Below are 20,801 nucleotides of genomic sequence, written 5' to 3' on the forward strand. Positions count from 1 at the left end.
TGACACATAGGATAGATGTGTTCATTGCTTTGTGAGAAACTGTCAAACAGTTCTTGGATGTGGTCAGTCTCTATGGTTTGAGCCATCCTAATGGGATGAGGAGATATTTTATGGTGGTTTTAATTTCCATGGTGACTTAAAATGTTGAGAACTTTTTCATCTGCTTTTTGATAATTCAAGTGTGTTATTTTGTAAAGTATATTATGGTCTCTAGCTAATAAAAACAAATAAATGTCTAGCTTATAAAAACAGGTGAGTCTTGTTGCTAAGTTGAAACAATATAGAGCCATTATAAGAACGTGTGAATGTCTTCCCGCATCTGTGGCAGACATTTTCACTTTCCTAATGCAGGTTGGGTATGCCTTATTGGAAAAGGTCTGGGTGAGCCTGAGGTGATTTTGGGCTTTTCTAGAGTTTGTAGTGTTTGCATAGACTTGTTCAGCATCCCTAATCTGGAAATCCAAAGTGGTATGTGTTAGGGTCCTGTACATGCGCAGCTCAGGGTCCTGCATCTTACATCATCACCGGGCGCTGGCGAATACATCCCCGCCTTAAAGAGCTGGACATGGACCCCCATCCTCTCTCTGTCCTCTGCTCTCTCTCTGCTCTGCTCCCCGCTTCCCTCCTCCACCAGGCCTGGCTCCTCCCTCCTATCCCCTACTTCTTTCTAATAAAGCTCTTTGTAACTCCGGTAGTTGTGGCCGTGGCCGTGACTTTTCCAAGGGTAGCCAGCGCCACAACCAGCGCTGTTTATCATAACCGTCAGTATGGATCTGAATCATTTTCATTCCAGGGCATTTTGTCCTTTTGGTTTAGGGATGCTCAGTATGTTTGTCTTTTGATAAGCTGAAATTTAAATCTTAACAAAATCCAGTTTCTCAAGTTTTTTTTTTTTTTCTTTTTTTGAGACAAGGTTTCCCTGTGTAGCTTTGCACCTTTCCTGGAACTCACTTGGTAGCCCAGGCTGGCCTCCAACTCACAGAGATCCGCCTGGATTAAAGGCGTGCGCCACAACCGCCCAGCTTGTTTTTTTAAACAACCTTTTCTAATGTCTTCAACCTTTGCCTACTTCAACCTTGTGATTACTTACCCCCTCCTCAGGTTTCTTATATCCTTGTGTTTATTTAGAAATGGGTCTAGACCTTGAACTCCTGGGCTTAAAGGAACCATCTGCTTGCCTCAGGCTCCCAGGTCTCTGGAAGCCTAAGCATGGCTGACCCTGGGCTCTGCTTTTCTGCATTTGTTTTCTAGCAGCGCTACCACTTTGGGTTTGCTTCTATCTCTGGCATATTGGATTAATCTTCATGTTCACAGTAAAGTAGGAGTCAAAGTTTATTTTATTTTATTTTTTAAATTAGCTGAGTGTAATGCTACACACCTTTATTCTTTTATAGACATTGGTGTTTTGCCTGCATGTATGTCTGTGTGAGGGTGTCAGATCTTGGAGTTACAGACAGTTGTTGTTGTTAGCTGCCATGTGGTTGCTGGGAATTGAACTCAGGACCTCTGGAAGAGCAGCCAGTGCTCTTAACCACAGAGCCATCTTTCCAGCCCTTATTTTTACGTATGGATATCCAGTTGTTCCATGACCTTTAATTACCACCACAATTTTTCTCATTGGATAGCTCATCATCTGTAAGAGAAATCAGTTCACTACACTGTTTGTGTGAGCATCCCTTTCTGCCTGTATACTTGAAATCTTTGTCTTTACAAGTGATTTTGTTTTTCAAGTAGCATACAGTTGAGTGTTTTTGTCAAGTGAATTTTTTTTTCACAACCTTTGTGTATTCACTAGAATTTTTAGTACTTTTATTTCTTCATATGGTTGAGTTTGGCTCCTCATCTTTTTTTTTTTTTAACTTTTCTATTAGTGTTTTAAAGTTAGTAGTACAAAGTTTTTTTTTTTAAATAAGATCTTTATTGACAAATAATTCACATAGTATACAATTTGCCTATTTGCACAGTTTGATAGACTTTAGTCCCGCATCCTCATAGGCCTATGGCATCATCACCACTCTCTACTTTAGAGCATCGCTGTCCTCAATTTCATACACACATATAATGTATGGTGATTACATTTCGCCTTATTTTCTTTTTTTTTTTTTTTTTTTTTTTTTGGTTTTTTCCAGACAGGGTTTCTCTGTGTAGCTTTGCGCCTTTCCTGGAGCTCACTTGGTAGCCCAGGCTGGCCTCGAACTCACATAGATCCGCCTGCCTCTGCCTCCCAAGTGCTGGGATTAAAGGCGTGCGCCACCACGCCCGGCTCTCGCCTTATTTTCTTAAATGAACATAATATTTGCAATTGTAACCATTTTTAAGTTCACAATTCAGTGGCATTAATTACATTCAAGATATTAATTACATTCATAATCTTCATTAATTATACTCATGATATTTATTACATTTGTGGTATTCATTGATTACATTCTCAGTATTCATTCAATAGCTATATTTATGATATTCATTAATTACATTAATTGTATTGATTTTTTTTTTTTACATCCATGATATTATGTCCTGATACTCCATTTGTGGGGCTCTTCCAAGGTGATGGGTTTTGTCATGGCTTTTGTACATACGCTGTTTCCGTTGCCCCTTTGCTCCACCCGCATCCTTACCAGCTGGCCCCTCCCTCCCCTGGTTGTTCTCTTCTGCTCCATGGCAAAGGTGTTCTGTTACTTTATTTTCCCCTCTCATTTCTCTGCTTCCTTAAACCTCATTTCTCATTCTCACTGTCCCGTTTATCATTGTATGACCTATGTCTACACACACACACACACACACACACATATAAATATCTAGAATCCACAGCTGTGTGTGCTGGCACACACCTTTAATCCCAGCACTCAGGAGAAAGAGGCAGGCAGATCTCTGAGTTTGAAGCCAGCCTAATCTGCAGAGCGAGTTCCAGGACAGCTAGTGCTACCCAGAGAAACCCTATTTCGATAAAACCAAAAAAGAAAAAACCTGGAGGGTGGGATCTAGGATCCACATATGAGAGAAAACATGGTATTTGACTGAGTTTGAATTAGTAAAATAAGCCCCAGTTCCATCTATTTTCCTAAAAGTTCCATGACTTCACTTTTCTTTCTGGCAGAAGAAAATTTCATTGTGTATGGAGCACTTTTACATTGTCCATTCCTCCTGGCTGGGTCCAATTCCTTACCGTTGTGAATAGTGCAGCAATAGACATGGATGTGCACGTAGCTCTGTGATAGGACTTAAGAGTCCTTCAGATACATATCCATGTAGTTCAGTCATGTGGTCATTTTCATTTTAGTTTTGAGAAAGTTCCATACTGATTTCTACAGTGGCTATACCAGTTTACATACTGGCTCATAGTGGCTATGGATGAATGAGCAGTGATCAGGAAATTAAAAACAAACAAACAAATAAACAAACACCTTAAAATAAAATACTGAATAGAGGGGAATACCTGGAAAAATACAACAGACAAAGGTGAGGGGTGGAGAATAAGTCTCTTATTCAATGTAACATTTGCTGAACAAACTGAATGGAGTGAGGTACGGAATAGGAGATGCCAAGTGGAAGAAAGCATGAAGGAGTGGTGCCATTGTGGTTTGGATATGAAGTGCCAAGTATTTAATAAACCGATCTCTGGTAACAAAATAAATGAAAGGTCTTGATTTGCAGCGTTTGATAATTTCTGCGATGTAAATATTTTCACCATGATGACATTTAGTCTGCAATATTTGCAGATTTTCTGTTACTTATATATCACTGAATCTTACACAACATTGTAAGGATGCTAGCTGTTCTTCAGTGAGATGTGCAGTCCTGGGATAGCTTTAAGGCGGGTGTGACTCTTAACAATAGTAAGAATGCCTCAAGAACAATGGCCAATGCCACCAAAATTAGATTTCAGCAGAGGACACTTGACTTCCTTTGTTTCCCTGTTGACTTTGCTGCATAGTATGGTGTAGGCTCATCTCATTTTTTATTTTTTTTATTTTTTTTATTTTTTGCTTTCTACCCGAGTCCTGATGTAGTTCCCCCTAAGGAACCCTATTACTTTGCTTTTTTAAACAATTAAAAAATATTTACTGGTTGGGTGGGGCAGTGCATGCCTGTAATCCCAACAGTTGAGATTTGGAGGCCAGAGGATCAGGAATTCTGTGCCATCCATTACTTAGTTTGAGGCTGGATTGGGATACATGAGACCTTGCCTTAAAAAGTGTGTGTGTGTGTGTGTGTGTGTGTGTGTGTGTGTGTGTGTGTGTGTATTGTGTTTGTGTGCATGCATTTCTGTAGCTGGAAAGTTTCTCTCCAGGTCCCACCAAGCCCCTGCAGTCCCATAGCCCACTTATGAAATAATCACTCTGAAGCTTATATTAATTAAAACTGCTCGGCCATTAGTTCAGGCTTACTACTGACTTTTACACTTAAACTCAGCCCATTTCTGTTAATCTATATGTCACCACATTTTTCCATGGCTTCACCTGTATGCCATCACATGCTGCTCACTGGACGGCAGGCTGGCATTTTCTGACTCAGCCTTCCTCTTCCCAGAATTCTCCTTGTCTGCTTATCCCACCTATACTTCAACCTGGCTACTGGCCAATCAGCGTTTTATTAAACCAGTGTACAAAAGCATTATCCCACAGCATTTCTATTTTTCTGTTTAATTAAAAAGGAAAGTTTTAACTTTAACATAGTAAAATTATATATAACAAAACAGTTATGAAGCAAGAATTACAGTTACAATATCTATTCTATTTATATTTGGCAAATTTAAAGAAAATATTTTATTAATCCTATATTTGTGAGTCCAAGGTTTTATATCTACCTTATCTCTTATCATAACCAAGGAAAACCATAATTATAACTATCTAGTCTTTAACTACATCAAACACCTCAGAAGGATATAATATTACCTAAGTAAACAGGAAGAGCATTGTAAGCAACTTCCAAAAATCTAGAATGACAGAGACAACTGGCTGCCTGGATAGTCACCTAAAGTTCTTTTGCAACGTCGGGACATCCATTTTTAGCCTACAGGCCTAGAGTCTCTCAGTTGCTTTTATGTGTCCTGTAGAATGTCTGGCAGTCTTCTCTTCGAAGCAGGAACCTACCTGAAGGACCATCTCATCTTGTAAAGTTCAGTGGTCACCTTCCTATGGGTCCTGCATGTCCAGTTTATATAACATACTGTCAATCAGTTGACACAAGGGCACTTTTTTGCCCAGTGGCTAACTTTTGCCACAAAGAAAGCAATATTATTTCCTTCTTTGGTCTCTGAGGGAGTTGGAGATTAGATAGTTGTAGTTACAGTTTTCCTTGTTAAGAAATTTTATAAAAGAAACTCAATAAGGAAGTCTAAAGTGTATATATTTCAAAGACATTATAAGATAGTTTTCTCTTGGTAATACAAGGTAGGATAGAAAGTGAATTAGGTACATTTTGGACTCATCAAAATTGGATAGATAATGGAATATTTTCTCTGAATTTGTCAATACAAATGGACTAGACATTGTTGATGTATTTATTACTTGAATATATTGTATATAGTTATTGTACTTATGGTATATAGTTTTTCTTATATTATAACTTTAAATTTTTTAAAAAATTTTTATTAGAAAAAAAAAGGAGAAATGGGGTGATATTTTATTTGTGCTGAAATGTGATATTTTATTTGTATGTTAATAAATGAAGTTTGCTTGGAGATCAGAGGAAATAGCAAGCCATTTTAAGTAAACACAAGTCAGGCAGTGGTAGCACACAACCCTAATCTCATCACTTGGCAGGCAGAATCTCTGTGTGTTCAAGGCCATACTAGGGAACAGAGCCAAGCATGGTGACACATGCCTTTAACCCCAATACCAACCATAGAGACCTGGAGGTCTGTACAGACAGGCAGTGACAAGGAAGTGAGGTACCTGGGCTAAGAGCCAATGAGAGGGCAGAAGAGCAAGGCAATAAAAGTCTGGGTAGACAGGAAATTGTGGCACTTTGGAAGCTGTGGTGTGGTCAGGTAAGGTTAGTTGGTGGCTATTCCTATTTCCCTGATCTCTAAGGCTTTCACCCCTATATTTGGCCCCATGTTTTGTATTTAATAAGACCGCTTAGAAATTTGTCTGCACATGTCTCTCTCTCTTTCTGTGTGTGTGTGTGTGTGTGTGTGTGTGTGTGTGTACAAATACATAGTGGGAGTCTAGTCTAAGGCCTTGCACATACCTCTAAATTAAATCCCCAGGAGTGGTGTTCATTACTATTGGAATGTCATTACATAGATGTGTAACTAGAGTTTTCCTGCCTTGCCCACAGTCAGGACAAATCTCTGTCACCCGCCAGTCCCACAGCCGCTCAGACCCAACCAAGTAAACACAGAGACTTATATTGCTTACAAACTGTATGGCCGTGGCAGGCTTCTTGCTAACTGTTCTTATAGCTTAAATTAATCCATTTCCATAAATCTATACCTTGCCACGTGGCTTGTGGCTTACCGGAGTCTTCACATGCTGCTTTTCCTGGCAGGCGGCTAGCAGTGACTCCTTCTGCCTTCCTGTTCTTTTATTTCTCCTCTCTGTTAGTCCCGCCTATACTTCCTGCCTAGCCACGGCCAATCAGTGTTTTATTTATTGACCAATCAGAGCAACACATTTGCCATACAGACCATCCCCCAGCACAGCCAAGTGCAGACCATCTCAGATACCTGCACTCAGGCCCGTGGTCCTAATCATCCTCTATGTGGACCTGCTGGGTAAAGCCATGAGGATCCCAAGAACGGGCTCCCACAGGACATACAGAACATCCCACAGTATAGATGACATGTTGTTGACTTATTTATGCATGTAAATACATTCACATCTATTTATATCGCTGTATCTATTTATGTACATCCTAAACCATGAATTTATAGAGGTGTCCCTAGTTCTAGTCCATTACCACAGGGTGCTTTCTAGCTTTCTCCCTTTTCCCCCCCATGTAACTGTGTTCTTGCACAGTACAAATCGGGCTTTCATTAGCTCATGATGTTTATCTCCCTGGTCAGTCTTCTGTGCTCCAGGATACTGCTGGATCTTTTACTGTTACCTCTTTCCCCCTCTACCTGCTGTAACCCTCTTATAGCCCAAACGCTTGTGTCCTCGTGAAATCTATGGGGTTTAAATTCAAAACCCGCAGAGAAGTGATGTTAGGAGGCCAGACTCTGGGAGAGGTCATTGGATTTCTGTGAGGCCATGAGGATGTAACCACTAGGATGAGGGTAATACAGGAAGAGAAAGAGAGACCCCCCCAGAGCTGCCTTCCGACATATTATCTTCTAGAGGCCATGTGGTTTATGGTACTGCCAGTCTCCAGATCTGCACCTTCAGCATCCTCAGGATGAACACCAATACCGAAGACTTGCATCTGTGTTGAATGTGTAAGCTTTCCTCCCTTGCTGTGATGATCTCCCAACAATACAGTTTGAGAACTGTTGACATACACGTGGTTTAAAATTACTGAGGTAGCATAAAGATACATGCTCAGCTATGTTCATAGCAGCACTATTTGTAATAGCCAGAACCTGGAAACAACCTAGATGCCCGTCAACGGAAGAATGGATGAAAAAAATGTGGTACATATACACAATGGAGTACTACTTAGCAGAGAAAAACAATGAAAGCATGAAATTTGCAGGCAAATGGATGGAACTATAAAAAAATCATCCTGAGTGAGGTAACCCAAACCCAGAAAGACAGTCATGGTTTGTACTCACTCATAAGTGGGTTCTAGATATAAAATAAAGAACAATCAGACCACAACCCATAGAACCATGAAGGCTATATATGTAGCATGGAGGTCCCTAGGATGACTGTGGCTTATAATAAATTTCGGTTTTACTCAATTATTGAAAAAAAAAATAGCCAAGTGAATGGAAACACATGAACTATGAACCAAAGGCTGAGGGGCCCCCAGCTGGATCAGGCCCTCTGAATAGATGAGACAGTTGTTTGGCTTGATCAGTTTGGGAGGCAACTAGGCAGTGGGACCAAGTCCTGTGCTCATTGCATGCATTGGCTGCTTGAAACTTGGAGCTTATGCAGGGACACTTGGCTCAGTCTGGGAGGAAGGGACTGGACCTGCCTGGACTGAGTCTACCAGGTTGATCGCAGTCCTCGGGGGAGGATTTGCACTGGAGGAGGTGGGAATGGGGGGTGGGCTGGGGGTAAGGGAAGGGAGTGGGAGGGGGGAGAATAGGGGAATCCGTGGCTGATATGTAGAACTGAATGGTATTGTAAAAAATAAATAAATAAATAAAATTTAAAAAATTACTGAGGTAGCAAAGTAGACACCAAACTATACACCTAATTGTGGCCTCTTTTGGCGCAGCCTGTGGGCCAAGAGTTGTGTTTTTCTTTTGTTTGGAGTTTGTTGTTGTTTGAGACAGTCTCACTGTAGATCCTAGGCTGGTGGAGAACTCGGGAAATATGTATTCTCTGACTTTTTGCAGAAAGCTGGCTGGCGTCAGTGTTTCCCTGTGGACATCTTGCATAGCAGTTAACAATACTGTGATTTCCTGACTTTAATGCTGTCCCAGAAACAAGAGTTAAAAACATGACCCAGGACCTCCACAGAGTGACAGTCTTGCCTGTTCTAACCCACAGTCTTGTCTGGTCTAACCTCATCTGGCTTGTTTCCCAGGATTCTATTTTCCGGGGACAGGGATTTTAGGGTCTCTCTGGGAGAGAAGCAGAGAAATTCTGGGCTAAGCTTTTGCTTCTTTCATGCAGTGTGAAACACCTGAAATTTCTCTCATCAGAGGAAAATTATTAACTTGGGTTTTATTTTGCACTATCAGTGAGCCCGATGAAGGAGGGATGCACCTGGACGTTTCCATAACGCCCACCTCACTCTTGATGCGAACCCCTGATGGCTGCACCGAGACCCAGCTTCCAGCAGAGGTCAGGCTTGCGCCTTCCTCGTGCGGCGGGCTGAAATATATCACCGGAGATGGGTTGCATCTGCGTCTGCAGGCCCACACTGACTCCAGCCCACGTGAGTAGGAGCTGCACCCCGATGGACGTTGACATTCATTAAGTCAGTCACTTGGAAGGGCTGGAGATGAAGACGTTTCAGGGTCTTGATCCACTCTGCCAGTTACCAGCTTAACTTTTCCGAACCTTCACTTCTTTATATGCTTAAGAATATGCTTTAATTCTTTGAGCATTTTTAGTCTCGTGGCAGATTTGAGAAGAAGGTACAGATATTTCCCCCAAATCACCCAGTTTATTTCTTTAATCATAAATGTCTGGCCCTCAGACATGAGGATAAAATAATAAAACCGTTGTCCCAAACCTGGTTGGTTTTAATGTAGTCATTCAGCCGACAGGATAGCTCAAACTAGGTGTGAGCCGTTTGATGTGGGTGCTGGGGACACAGACACCAACCAGCCGCCAAGGCCTCTCCGATTGTGGAGGGTATATGCTAATGGGTGGGAACATCGGATGCTGACCACGTAATTAAAGTGCATAGAGCAAAGTGCTGTGGTAGAGAAGGAAGAGGCATACCGTTGGGGAGTAATGAGTTTAGTGAAGGCTCCCCGAGGGTGAGCTGATTTGACCAGAGAACTGAGCAGTGGAAATTACCCCATCCGTGCAGAGACCATTCTAGATGGACTAATACATGTAGAGGACCCAAAGTTGCATGTGAGGAATCATATGGTGTTGTCACTGGAGTGGTTGTAATTGCAGTGTTTGTGATTGTATACAAACTCAGAAATGTATATTGATACAGCTAGATGTTAAAAACAACAACAAAAACCCTTTTCTTTTTGTAAGATCTCATCTTTTTTTTTTTTAATGCTGGCTCATTGTATCTCACACAATGTAATGAGTGCTGTAGATGAGGAAAATGCTGTAAAAGGGGAAGCCAGCATTGGAGGAAACCGAGCTGATGCTTTGTATCAGAGAAAGACCTTCATTCTTAATTCTTTCTATTACACCCTAAGGCCGCATTGCTGAGCCGTCTGTCTGTAATAAGCCCTTCATCAGAACGTTGTGGAGCCCTGAGGTGGGGACAATAGGATTGTCCTAAGAAGCCTGTAAGAGATGGAAAGCCATCCTCTGATTTTAGAAAGGCAAGAGAAGGTAGAGGGAACGTCACTTATTCTTTTCCCCAAGAGGAATTTTGCTGATGTTCCGAATCAGTGAATGTTTGAAATATGCAGAATCAGTTTTTAGAAACAAGGGACAGGGAAAAGAGATGTCCTGCTTAAGTGGCATCCAATAAACACCAAGAGTGACATTGAATCCCGGAAAGCAGGGTGAGGCCACCAGGAGTAGAACGTAGACCAACTGCCTCCCTGACTGTCCCCACATTCTGGGATGAAGGTGCCAGTGAGGGTCTTTGATGACATCACTTCCCTGTTAGCAACAGTAGGCACAGCAGGAACTTCCTGTGGAGTTTGGAAGCTGGTAGAAGGCAAGCATGGGAGCCACCATGTTTTCTAGGACTCTGATGGTAAAGACAGAAGAATGGGGACATCTAGGGACATAATGTTTGAGTGTGCTGCCCACTCATATTCTGTAACGGAAATATTTTTAACATTTTCAGTTAATGAGCAACATTTAATACTGACTGCGGACAAAATAAATCCACTACTGTGTGTTGGTTTTTGTATTGTTTATGTTTGTTGGACTGTTTCTTTATGTTTTTGAAACATTTTGCTCCAATACCTGAAAAGGGAAACTTTCAAAGCCTGTGCTATGGTGCATGCAAGGCTCTGTAAAGCGGATTCTTCCGTTTTTTAATTGCTTTAGCGCTTTCTGCATAATAGGTGAGGAATAAATATTTGCCGCATGAATGATTGTCAGGTAGGAGCATGCTGAGGCGCACTGAAATCTAAGTACTGTAGGAAGCAACTTTTGAAATTTTTAGCATTCAGTTGTGTCTCAAGGTTTTAAAGAGCTAGTTGCCTTCTCAGCTTGTAGGGAGTAGTCACGACACACACCACCCTGGCACACTGTTTTGAAGTTGCTGTGGGTGAAGTGGTGACCCTCAGTGCACAGCATATGGTCTGCCATTAACCTTTCCCAGTGGCAGTGAGCATCTGGGATTCCATCCTTGACTTAATGGCCAGCAGAGAGCAGTGTTCCACTGAAAACTGATTTGTTCTGAAGAGGATGTTGGAGGGTTTACCTAGGTCTTCTTTATAGATGCTCAGCATTGAAGAATAATACTGTTTATTTAACCTTCATGCAGGAGGGATTTGTAGAGACACTTAGAGATTAAACCGCAGAATTTTTTAATTGCAAGGACTTAAACTTTCTGGCATCTTATAAAGCATTTTAAAGTACATAAAAGGTAACACCAAGCAGATTCTATTGCTTGCTTATAATAACTATGACCTCATTTCTTCAATTAGGTTTTTTATAGACAAATAATGCAGTGCTTTTTTTTTAATAAAAATTTCCTTCATTTACAAATGAAACATCAGAATGAGAGGTATAAGCCATCCAGTGCAACTGGATGGGAAATCTAGACTTTCCCCACAGCTCTCAGTATCTCCCCCTCCCTCCCATCCCCATCTCCCACAGTTCCATCCGACACTGGATTTTGCTCTTGGATAAAGAAACTCTTAGGAGATTTGCATTCCTGGGACCTGCTTCACAAAGACCAGCCTGGATGTCCATTTTGCTTGCTCGTACTGTTTAATGCATAGGGGTGGACCTAAAACTTAACCACAAAAACAAAAACCAGATCGAACTGAAATTTTAGCTATCCATCTCCACTCATTGTTAATACAGAACTGATTATATTTATAGACTAGAGAAGAAATCCACCAGTATGTTGTATGGTAATCTAGGGCAATGGCTGGCTCAGGAATGCTAAGCAAAAGCTGTTGTTTTGGGAAACACTTCACAATGTTTGCCTCTGGTTGAGTCATCGGATAGTGCTAATTAAGCCTATACTTCTGAGTAAATCATAAACAGTGTGTATTGGTGGTAATTTATTGTGCTAGGAAGCCCTTTAAACATGATACAATATGTTTGTTCCAAACCTCTAAGACTTCCTGTTTTGTTGATTTCCTTTAGAATTGATTTCAGTGTTTAATCAAAGCTTGCAAGCCCAAGAATGTTGCACGTTTTATTGCCAGTCCTGTGGTGAAGTCACGATAAAGGACAGGTAAGGAATGTATTGAGCACTGATTAGAACTGTGCCTGGTGATGGTTTCTGGAAGCGGTTACCAAGGGAACAGTGGGGGCCTTAAGATGAGAACCAGCTAAGTTTCTCTTTGAACAAAGTGAACGCTGACTCTCACCATGATCCTGGAAGGGAACATAGTGTGGTCTGAGGGAGGAAGCTGGTCTTGGTGGAAGGGCCTGGAGCAGTCACTGAGCAGAGCGCCATGGAGTCATCTCTTATGGGACTCTTTTCTTCTGATGGTGTGTGAGGGTTTCCACAGGAAGTGAATTTTCTACCTGCAGGAGCTGTGCAGCGGGATTGATTTGAGCTAGTTCAGTCAGGGCCTTTCTAAAACCCATTTCCTAGTTCCCTGCTTATTAAGATGGAGCATACAGAGCACAAATTAACCTTTTCTCGGTGATTAGGTTAATCTTGTAACCTGCTCTGGTGATGTGCTGTAATTACTCTATGGAGAAGGGGAGGACTTTGCTATTTCCTTAGCATTCCCAAGTTGGCTCCTACTTCTTCTTTTTTTAAAAACTGTTTTCTCTTTCTCAAGTCAGCTTTCTCGTTTCTTGGGCATAAATGCTTCCTCTGAATCTTCAGCTTCCAGTGACTCATGTCGAAGACAGATGAAACCATTATTACTGTTAGCAGTATTTAAAGGAAGAATTCTTTGCTGGATTCTTGGCTGGATTTTCTAAGTTAGGTGCCTGAGACAAGCAAATGTTGCTGCCTTTCTGAAGCCTGCTCCTCTTTCAACATCCTTAACTCCATAATACGAACCTCTACCTAGCAGATTTCTTCCTGCTCCCCATACATAGTCACCAGGCACGGTGGCCATTGTCTCTTTCCTCTGCTCACTGTCTCCTTCCCTAATGACACTCTGTCTACAGCCTGCTATCTGATCAGCCTCCTTCTCATTTTGCCCTATGCAGATGCACTGCCCCACCACTGAGGAGGGGTTCTAAAGCCCAGGTGTTCGTTCTCGATGGGGAGCTGTGATCCTTTGCACACCACAGCAGTTCCCCTGTACTCCCTCCAGTTTCAGCTCCTCCTTTAGTCCCCCCCAACCCCCTCGCCAAGCTCATAAGTATCACAAGGGTCTGTCTGGTCATGAGCTTGTGTTCCATAGCCTTGGTTACTTCTCTTCACCCTGAGGCCTCCTGAAAGCTACTCCCTATCCTGAAAGCTACTCCCTTTCCTGAATGCTCCCCTACCCCTCCATTACTCCCTGGTTCGCCCCAACTTAAGCTTCAGAACTCAGCTGACCCGACATCCACTTCTTTGCGGCCTTGTCTCCCTCCTGAGTTGCATTAGGTGTTCGCTGAGGTTCATTTGCCTGTCTTCCTTCATACACTGTGGGCTTGAGGACTGGGGATCGCCGCACTGACCTCCATGCCCTTTATTCCTCTCTCTTGATTGTACAATATAGAGAGGTAGCCAGCAATGGCGAGACGGAGTTTCCATCCACCACTCAACTAGCTCAGTGATCGTAGATAAGTAATTTAATCACTCACTTTGACAATGTCAATGTAGCTAACACCAGGCCTTACCTCACAGTGCTGTTGATAGGATTCGATGATTCAAGTGTTTCTAGCAGAGCCTGGTATGGGGTAAGCCTTCTTGCATTAGTAGCTACTGCAGTAACCATTGTTATTACCAGCATCCCCAGTGTCAGGCATGGTGCCTAGAGGAAAAGTTCTTAGTAAGTTTTTGCTGGGTTGAATGTAGTAAAACTTGGTGTGTTTATTTTGGCTTCCCACCAGCCTTTCTTGCTTGCCTCCTGATCTTGGCAGTGTTCCAAGTAGATGAGCTGGCACAAATGCACACCCTCAGGGTTTGGGGAGGTTACAAACAGAGCTTCTTTTGAGTGATTGGCCTGAGTGAAAAAATGAAGGGGTCTTACCTCTACAGAGACGAAGTTGCTATGAATCTGCCCTTGGTGACAGACCCACTTCTGAAAGAGCCAAGAGATCTCTATGTTTTGGCCTTCTCTCAGTCTGTTTCAGGCTTTGGTTTAATTCTCAGATGAAGTTTCTGAACCATCTCCTCCCATGCCACATGCAGTGATCCGGAAGTTCCAGCAGGGACGGTTACATTCTTGGTGCTCATTACAGAAGGGAAACGCTGTTGCTTTACTTCTTGGTGTTTGTGCTTCATGGGAAAAGATGCTGATGGGAGAGGGACTCACTATGGTGCCTGTCTCTCTATCCAGGACTCTAGTCTTCTGTTTTGTGTCAGTCCTGTCTGTGATTCTAAAATTGAGAACTGGAAGGGTGTGGGGCTAATGGTGAAAGACAGCCTTTTTTTCCTTTTCTTTTCTTTTCTTCTTTTTTTTTTTTTTTTTTTGCTATTAGGAGGCTTGGCATTCCGTTCCTCTCTGGAGAATAGAACATGGGTGTGAACTTCTGCTTTCTCACTGAGAGGACAGAGGACCTTCTCTGTACCACCTGAACTTCTTCTAGTAAAGCCTTCTAATAACACATGCTTTCCAAACTCACCAAGAGAGCTAAGCACTGTAGCATATATAACAGAGTAAATGCTCAGCAAGCTTTATAATTGGTTTTATTGATTTCTTCTCCCCTTTTCAGATTGTTTTTATTAGTAAGCTAGCAAATGACCTAGTTTAATGTCTCAAACGTTGTGGGCTGAGGACTGTGCCTGACATAGTCTGCAGGTTTCAGAATGAGAAGATGGACGCCGGCCTGCTCCCCATCTTCCACAGCACACCTACGTACCACGCCTGCGTGCATGTCTTGAGCAACACAGGCGGTAACTTGCTCAAGGTTTGCGTTCATCTCCATCTTAGACAACACGCCCCACGATTCTGGATGGGCTTCCCCCTAGTGTCTGCTCACGGATCTCACAATTTACTGTTGAAACCAATCCTCGAACTCTGCACTTTCCCCTTTGGTGACATGTTCTTGTAGTTGGTAAGGACCACTTTGGTGCTTCTTGAAAAGAAAACAAGGCCAGAGATGTTTCAAGAGAGCTGATGTGTGTTCTCATCAATATCAACGAATTATAAACAGCATTCTCAGGAAGATATCTAGGATTATTGACCCCTTTCTTTTACATTTTTCTTTTATTATTTTTATAATGTAAGTCTGTGTGTGGGTGTGCATGCAGTTGCCTATAGAATCCAGAAGAGGCCGTCAGATTCCCTGGATCTGGAGTTACAGGTGGTTGTAAGGCACCCTATGTGGGTGCTGGGAGCTGAGCCCAGGACCTCTGTGAGGGTGGTATGCTCTTAATCTTTGAACCATCTCTCAAGCCTTTTTATATGGGAATAAGTTACATTAGTTTGGGGGCATTATTTTTCTATCTGTAAAATGAAGTTAGGTTAGCGAAACCCATGAAAGCTTCATCAGCATGAAACTCCTGATCATTGAAACTCAAGAGCTTGTGCTCTGGGCTTCTGTAACTCCTGAGTATCTGGATAGTTCAAGGCTAAAGCATGTTCTGTTCTTTCTTTCTGAATGAGAAAGATTCTTGTCAAGGAAAGCCCAGAAATAACATATAAAGACATCGACTCAGAAAGACTCGTTAATGGCTTTTCATTCTCAGCACCAGAACATCTGAGCTCTGCGATTTATTATCTCCTTTCTCTTAATTTAGGGCTGCAAATTCTTAGCCAGTTTGTTTTGGTTGCATATTAATTAGCAACATCTTGTTTCATTACAAGACAGTTTTCCAATTTATAATTATTTTAGTTCAAGTTTTCCTACAAAATTGGTCTGACTATGTGCAGTTTTTGACTATGTTCTTGTTGAGACCAAACAGGTCATCCTACATTTTCCTTTTTTGTAAGTAGTCTAATAAACAGCCAGAGGTCATTGTGTTTAGATTTTGATATGCCCTCTAGAAATCGATTTGTGTCGGACAAGAAGGACATTAGTGGCCACATGGATTTTCTGCACACACCTCAGTTTTCAGACTGCCCATGGCATTGTCCTGAGGTCTGTCACCTACACTGGCAATGCTCGGTGTCAGTCCCAAGCTCTTGGGGGACCCTGAAAACTCTAGGAGAACAGCAGGATGGGCTTTGTGGAAACAGATGTCGCAGTGTCCAACTGCTTGAGGGAGCCACTTGACAGGCCAGCTCTAATTGTAGCTGAAAATAGATTCTCTTGTGAATATCAGCACTTGTTTATAAAAGGAGCAAATAGATTAAAAAAGTACAGAGTCAGGCCTTGGGTACATGATAGTGGTACATGTACAAAGCATGTCCAGTCTCTGTCATCCTGCTCCTCTCCCCTAAATCAGGATGTCTTGTATACTGGCCTGTTGGCAATATTGCATAAATTTAGGAATACGATTATATATTACAGATTAATAATGGTATGTACAGACAAATATTAGAATGTAAAGCTAGTTTTATAGTGCTGGTGGCCTGCCAGTTGGATAATGTTACCTGAATTTACTTAAATTCTGGTTGCTATACTTTGAGCTTTAAGTACTTGATATTTTTTCTTAAGATCTTTAATGTTCAGTTGGTTATAATCAAATCTGTAAAAAGTTGTATGGTATTGCCTGAATAATTGTCATTGATTAGAAGCTGACTTCAAAGTTCCACATATGTTTAAATATCAAAACTTCATCAATACCTTTTATTAAATTACATGTTACATGTCATTATTTTCCAAAAGTTTATGCTTCAAATGCATCAAAAGTAAGTAGCAAACTTGAATTTATTGTAAACATGTACTGAATTTATTGTAAACATGTACTGAATTTACTGTAAACATGTACTGTTCCTGGCAGAATCTTTAATCTAGAAGAAAGCCCAAGTTCCTACTTCCCTTTCTCTCTAAACAGCAGATTTTTAGCTCAATTGTCTTGAGTTAAAAACTAAAGGTTTCTGTGTTATTTGAACATGTTCTTGGAAAGTAGAGGATATCAAAATACACTTTTCAGTGTTTATTTCGGAAGATGTGTTTTCACTAGAGCTGTGATTAAAATACATCTTTTGGTCGTAAAGTTTTCATGCCCCCCCCCAATAAATCAGAAAATTTTCTTTCTGCTGTAAAAACCCTTTAATTTTTGCTGTGAGTTGTGAATTACGCACTTCTTTCTGCTGCTTTCTGTAGATGGTTCAAGGATCCATTGCAGCCTTCAGTCACTGTGATGTGGGGTCAAGTGAACGTTGAACTCTGCTGTTTTGTGTTAATAATGTGCATCGGTTCTCCCAGGTCTTTGTGCACACTTTCATGTCTTTGATCGTGCATCGTTCTCTGCCGTTCTGTCTCTTTTCATTGCACTGAGGTTCTGTACTGGTCCTGTAGGCACAGTGTCAGGAAGCAGAGAATCTTGATAGAGAAGATCCACGAACCTATGGATGCCTAAATTCTTGCTTCCACTTCCCTCCTTAAAACACTGTGATGCTTCTACCTATTTTTAGTCCTAAAGTCTCCATGCATGTAACTCCCTACGGGAGGTTTGGTCATTTCCCTGCTCAGCCTTTACTGCTGCCCTGTATTGCCAGGGAGGTGAATGTATACCAAGGGAAAAAGTGCTGCTAGAGCCAGGAAGACCTGGATAAAGACCCTTGCTTCATCTTCACCTCTAATTCTGTGGACTTGTGAAGGTTCTTTCACACTCTAAGCCCCATTTTCCTCCTGTGTGACAGGAGCATTGTTGTTTTTATCTCACAAAGTGTCCTGAGCATTACATATGGTAAGGTGTATGCGGTGCCACCAGGGGTCTTATTAATTGCTTCTACCCGTGCAGTCTCACAAGATTACTGTAGGACACATTTGTTGCTGGCCAGGCAACACCAAGAATGCCTCTCTGACCCAAGTCCAGCAATTACAAAGAAGGAGGAAGGGTGATGGGGAGGCTGTGGTCAGGATGTAAAATAAATAAGTTAATTAATAATAATTAAAAGAAAGAATTCCTCCCTGCCTGGGCTTTGCTGCAGTCCATGCAAGTGATAGTTGATATTCTCACTGGGGGACCCTGGTCTCCCCGTGTGAGACAGTTCCAGGTACAGAGCACGAGATCTACATCAGGCAGGTGCAGTTGCTACTTCAGCTGAGAAGCTTCCCCTGCCCTGAGTGACAGTGTCTCCTCACAGTTCTTTGGTTTTGGCTCTTAGGGTTTTACCGAGGTGACTGCATGCAGGGAAGGTCAAAGCATACTTCCTTACCAAATGTGTGCAGCTCATTCATAGATCTTCCTAGTAAGATGCAATTTAGGAATCACGGATCATTTCTACTGTAAGCAGTGTTGCCTAGCAATGTATGTGATGCCTGGGATCTTACCTGGTTTCCAGGGTAACGAAGCTAGGTGGTTATTCCAAAGGTCAGACACAGCAGCAAGGGGACGGGTTTGTTAATCCTTACACCTCAGTGTGCAGCAGATCCAGCCAGGAGCCTCACGTGTGAGTCTTCCCGAAACTTACTGCTTCACCCCTCCAAGAAATCCTTCAGAAGTGTGTCAGACAGTGGGGATTCGGTGCAGAGATAAAGAGATGCAGTGCCTGCCTTTATGCTGTTTCTTCCAGTGCCCTAAATTCCTTTCACTGCCGGAGGAACTCCTGTTTTCTTATCTTTCAAAGGCCAGCTCAGAAGTTACCTATTCTCTAGAGCTGATAAACAGAATACGTCCTTAGTACTCTCTGTCTGTCCACCCTGTATGCATGGTCTGGTTGGGGAGTACTCTGAACCCCTAAAAAATAAAATGTAGACGTGGTGTTTACGTGGGAATGTATGCTTGAGAAGGGGGCTGACTCTTTCATCACATTTTCATTGGGATCTGTACTGTCACCCTCCACCGAGGGGTTAGAGCCTCATTACTCTATTATGAGCTTTTTTTATGCATACTTTTGCTTACTATGTGTAGTCTATACTTCCTACTAGAATACCTTAGAGAGAGAGAGAGAGAGAGAGAGAGAGAGAGAGAGAGAGAGAGAGAGATTGTGCACATGGGCTTGGGTGCCATATATTAGGCCAACATATTGCCCCAGCTCATAGCAAGCTCTCAGAAATGGTGGCTGAAAGAATCCTCTGCCAGTACCCTCCTATCTCAGCAGTCAGAATGATGCTAGTGGTGCCCTGTTTGACTCAGCGCTTCTATTCCTAGCTCTCTCCTGTAGAGCTAGAAATTAAATGGCTACCCTCTTCCAATCTCATAGTTGATTGGGAGAATCTAAGAAAAATGGCTAACACGGTAGGGGAATCATTCAATAATAATTAAAAAAATCTGTTTAATGGAAATGACACAATCGTGTCTTAAATGTTTTAATTTAACTCCAATCTTCTAAATACATACGATTTTATTTGTATTTTACTAGTAAGAGACACAGTAGATGTCACCTCAGGGAAAAGATCCATGTTAGCATCACCAGGAGTAAGCTAAGCTGATGTAGAGTGCTGTGACATGATATAATGAGAAGGGTCCCTCTTCTCTGGAATGCTTTCCCCAGCCGGTGGACCAGACTAATCTCGAGACAGCATCAGAGAAGCTCCGAATAAGAGGTGTGTTATAGACTGCTGAGAAATACACACTTAGGAACTGCCACAGACCACAGGAGACCTAGATTACATGATGACTAAAGGCAGTATGTGCCATGTATTGTTGTTCCCAGGAACTAAAATGACAAAAACAAAAACAAACCAAAAGGACTTTGAAGAAAAAGACTGGTGAAATCCAGATAAAGCCTGAGGCTTTGACAAACCAACTGTGGATACCCAAGATGTTAATTGGAGAAAATGGAAGAACTGCATATGGAAACTATCCATGGATTGTATATGGTCTCTGCAATGCTTTTGTAAATCAAAAATTTTTCAAAAATAGTTTATTAAAATAGAGAAGTGGGGGAAATCACAGAAGAAAGTGTTATTTACTTAATATAGACAAACCAAATTAAAACAGAAAATAACTCTTATTTATAACAATCACTAGTAAAAGAATATATTTTTGTAAATTAGTAAGAATATGTTGTTATCATCTTAAAAAGTAGTTATTGATCACCAGCCCCAGAAGAAATATAGTGACCAACAAATGTAAAAATCAGTCCTATCTCACGAGTAATTTAAGAGTTGCTAATTAAAGCAGCATTAAATATGCCTTAACCCGTTCCTTGGTTGAAGTTAGAAAAAAGACAATGTTTAATTAAGAAGAGGTTAATTCTATGTGGGAAGAATCTCACCTACTTACAAGATGTTTTCCCCCAAGAAATGATCAGATTTCTATATAAATCTTCCAACAGGAATATTCATCTCAGGGTTATTGATTAAGAACTCGAAACTAAATACCCAGCAGTGAGGGAGTGAACCAGAAAGTTTTGACATCCCACAGACTGTTGTGGAGTCACTGGGAATCAGAACCTGAGTAAAGAAATGGAAACCAAGTTCTGTCTGTCTTCTCAGGGCGAGGCCTTGCATGCATGTCCATGCATGCATGCATGCAGTGTCTGTGTCTTCTCAGGGCACAGGCCTCCTATGCATGCATGCATGCATGCAGTGTCTTTCTGTGTCTTCTTAGGGCACAGGCCTCCCATATGTGCATGCATGCAGTGTCTGTCTTCTCAGGGCATATACCTCCCATGCATGCATGCATGCATGCAGTGTCTTTCTGTGTCTTTTTAGGGCACAGGCCTCCCATGTGTGCATGCATGCAGTGTCTGTCTTCTCAGGGCACACATCTCCCATGCATGCATGCAGTGT

The 20,801-nt window shown here is 41.8% G+C and overlaps 1 protein-coding gene across 1 annotated transcript in view; it reads left to right on the forward strand.

Moving 5' to 3' along the window:
• The window catches only part of Ube3d (ubiquitin protein ligase E3D), a 153,440-nt gene that overhangs the window by 5,193 nt on the left and 127,446 nt on the right, over positions 1 to 20,801 (forward strand). The window contains exons 3-4 of the mRNA XM_006983724.4: positions 8,804 to 9,000; positions 12,039 to 12,129. Coding sequence (XP_006983786.1) covers positions 8,804 to 9,000; positions 12,039 to 12,129 — 288 coding nt within the window. The remainder of the gene's footprint in view (positions 1 to 8,803; positions 9,001 to 12,038; positions 12,130 to 20,801) is intronic.

Source organism: Peromyscus maniculatus, chromosome 7, assembly GCF_049852395.1.
Source record: "Peromyscus maniculatus bairdii isolate BWxNUB_F1_BW_parent chromosome 7, HU_Pman_BW_mat_3.1, whole genome shotgun sequence".
Classification (NCBI taxonomy): domain Eukaryota; kingdom Metazoa; phylum Chordata; class Mammalia; order Rodentia; family Cricetidae; genus Peromyscus; species Peromyscus maniculatus.